General features: G+C 43.2%; 1 protein-coding gene across 1 annotated transcript in view; it reads left to right on the top strand.

Annotated features, from left to right (window-relative positions):
- Window positions 1-3201, top strand: part of LOC106875119 (WD repeat-containing protein 70) — a 21148-nt gene that overhangs the window by 3792 nt on the left and 14155 nt on the right. The window contains exons 4-6 of the mRNA XM_052977752.1: window positions 753-1168; window positions 1967-2026; window positions 2891-3024. Of these exons, the coding sequence (XP_052833712.1) occupies window positions 753-1168; window positions 1967-2026; window positions 2891-3024 (610 nt within the window). The remainder of the gene's footprint in view (window positions 1-752; window positions 1169-1966; window positions 2027-2890; window positions 3025-3201) is intronic.

Here is a 3201-nt window from a genome sequence, read left to right as displayed (position 1 = left end):
AGAGTATATACACACACACACACACACACACACACACATATATATATATATATACATATATATATGTATAGTGCCCCTGGACTGGCTCTTGTGCGGGTGGCACATAAAATACACCATATTGAGCGTGGCCGTTGCCAGTACCGCCTGACTGGCCTTTATGTGGGTGTCTCGTAAAAGCACCCACTACACTCTCTGAGCGGTTGGTGTTAGGGAGGGCATCCAGCTGTAGAAACTCTGCCAAATCAGATCGGAGCCTGGTGTAGCCATCTGGTTTCACCAGTCCTCAGTCAAATCATCCAACCCATGCTAGCATGGGAAGCGGACATTAAACGATGATGATGATGATGATGTGTGTGTATTTATATATATATATATATAAACAATATATGAGTATATGCATATATATGTACATGTATGTATATACATTCATCTACATGTACACATAGATACATAACTGGGTACATGACGTGACAAAAAGATAAACAAGGTACAACAAACAAGCAAGCCACTTAGAAACATCTCCTTCATCAACTGCCACCATTAAAACACCGGCGTTTCGAAGAATTAAGGCCGTACGCATTGTTGAAATGGTTCTTCCCACGAACACAAATTAAATCATTTTCGTGGAGGATAGTGGCGGACGGAAAACAAGACAGGAAAACGAAACGGTGAATAAACAAACAAGCAAAAAGGCTGTACAGCCAGACGTGCATTCTTTCCCCTCATTTCATTCCTTCCTTTTTGTTTTCCAGAAGATGAATCGCAAACTGACCAACAGAGTAGTGGGCAGGATGTAGAATCTGTTGGGAGCAAGGGATCGATTCCTGCCCTAGTGTCCGGGCCCATGTCCACCGTACCGTCATTCAGACCTGTATTCAGGAAGCCAGCGACAGATGATAAAGGCGGTGGTGGTGGTGGTGTTAGTGGTGGTGGTCATTCTGTTGTCGGTAGCAACAAGACTGTCAGAAGCACAGCATCACAGAATCTTGCAGCATCGTCTTGTGTTGATGGAAACATGAAACATAGTGAGGAGTTAGGAACCACAGCGGGGTCGACGGCCACCTCCCCACCGCCCACGTCTGTGAAAAAGGGCAATGACGGAGGTAAAGATGATGATAAGGAAGATGATGTCGATGACGACGATGAAGATGAGAAAGAAAAGGAGGAGGTAAATTCTAAAAAAGAAATTTTGTAAACTTTTTGTCTGATGTTTTTTTTTGTTTTATTCTATGATTTGTTACTGTTGTTGTTGTTTAACCCCAGGTCTGTCATGATTGAGCAGAAACGACGATGATCAAAAGCAATCCAGCCATGACCATCTCATCATTTTCGTAGGATTAGGATGTGGAGGACTATATTATGAATTGTCACATGCTTCAGTCAGTAGTTTTTCTGATTTGAAGGATATTTGGCTGTTATTTCTACCAGGTCTTGCTACCACATAGAGGTCTCCTTCATTGGTTCATTCATCCATATATACATAGATAAGACAGTAGGGTGTGATTTGAGGGAGATTTAGCTGCTATTTCTACCAGGTCTAGCTACCATATAGAGATCTCCCCCATTGGCTCATACATAAGACAGTAAGGTGTGATTTGAGGGAGATTTGGCTGCTATTTCTACCAGGTCTAGCTACCATATAGCGATCTCCCCCATTGGCTCATACATAAGACAGTAAGGTGTGATTTGAGGGAGATTTGGCTGCTATTTCTACCAGGTCTAGCTACAATATAGAGACCTCCCTCATTGGCTCATACATAAGACAGTAAGGTGTGAATTAAGGGAGATTTAGCTATTAATTCTAGCAGGTCCTGCTATCCAGTAAAAATCACCCTTATTGGTTCATACATATGTATATACATATTTAAGACAGTGGCGTGGGACACACACACACACACACACACACTTTCTTACATTCATCCATGTATGTGTGTTTGTGTGTATCATTTTCTGTTCTCTTTGGCAGACGTTGGAGCAATCTATTCCACAATCCCTTGAAATAACTCTGACACATGGAAACAAATCGGTGAGTAGTCTCCCTTCGTAAGATATTTAGTGTGTAACTTTTCACCCTCTCTTTCCATTCTGTGTGCATGTTTAGATGTGTGCTTAAGGAAGTTAGTTTGCAGGTCTGTGGACATGGGTTTGATCTTACTGCATAGTACCTTAAGCAATGTCTTCTTCAGATTTGACCCATACTGTTTGAGAAGAGTTTAAGTGGGTAAAAACTTTAAAATCTGTATGTATGTATCATCATCATGTGTCTGTTGTCCATGCTGGCATGGGTTGGATGGTTTGACCAGGGCTGGTAAGCTGAGGGGCTGCACCACACTCCGATTTGATTTGGTATGGTTTTGTGGTGCCAATCACGCCGAGAGTGTAATGGTTGCTTTTACATGCCACCAGCACAGGTGGCAAAGTTTTAGCTGTCCAGCATGGTGAATGATTGGAAAAATGTGGTTGAATGAAAGGGAGAATAAAGTGATAGTGATCCCAACAAGAGAAAGTGTGTGTGTGTGTATATGTGAGAATGGTGTGTGTATGAGTGTGTATGAATATATACACATATCATCATGGATCATATGGAATTTGTTAAGGCAGATATTTCTACACTCTGTGGCCCTTCCCGCTTCCAGTAGAATATTTCCCTTTGGCCAGGCATGTTTCTGTGGAAGATCAGAGACAAAGGAGAGTTTTCCATGCAGTAACCCATGACACATTCAAATGTTTGAGATGGTGGTGGTGGTGGTGGGTCTGTTGTTACACCTTCTTTAGGGGTAATATGGGTGGGTGTAAGAAGCCGCCCCACCAGATATGTCTTGCATTGTTTTATCTCCCTTTATTATTTAAAAAAATTTCTTTCTGCTTTTTTTTTTATTTCCTCCACCAGGTGTCAGCGTTGGCCTTGGATCCATCTGGTGCTCGTCTTGTCACCGGGGGCTACGACTACGACATAACGTTCTGGGATTTTGCTGGTATGGATGCCTCCTTGAGGCACTTCCGTAGCCTCAGACCTTGTGAATGGTGAGTAAATGATTGGTGGTGGTGGGGATGTTGGTGGTGGTTGAGGTAGCAGTGGTGGTGTTGCTAGTGGCAGTGGTGGTGGTGGTGGTGGTTGAGGTGGCAGTGGTGGTGGTAGTGGTGGTGGTGGTGGTGGGAATGTTGGTGGTAGTGGTGTTGGTGACAGTGGTGGTGGTAGTG

This window comes from Octopus bimaculoides, chromosome 28, assembly GCF_001194135.2.
Source record: "Octopus bimaculoides isolate UCB-OBI-ISO-001 chromosome 28, ASM119413v2, whole genome shotgun sequence".
NCBI classification, from domain to species: domain Eukaryota; kingdom Metazoa; phylum Mollusca; class Cephalopoda; order Octopoda; family Octopodidae; genus Octopus; species Octopus bimaculoides.
Note: the sequence above shows the minus strand (reverse complement) of the source record. Positions and strands in the feature narration are given on the sequence as shown.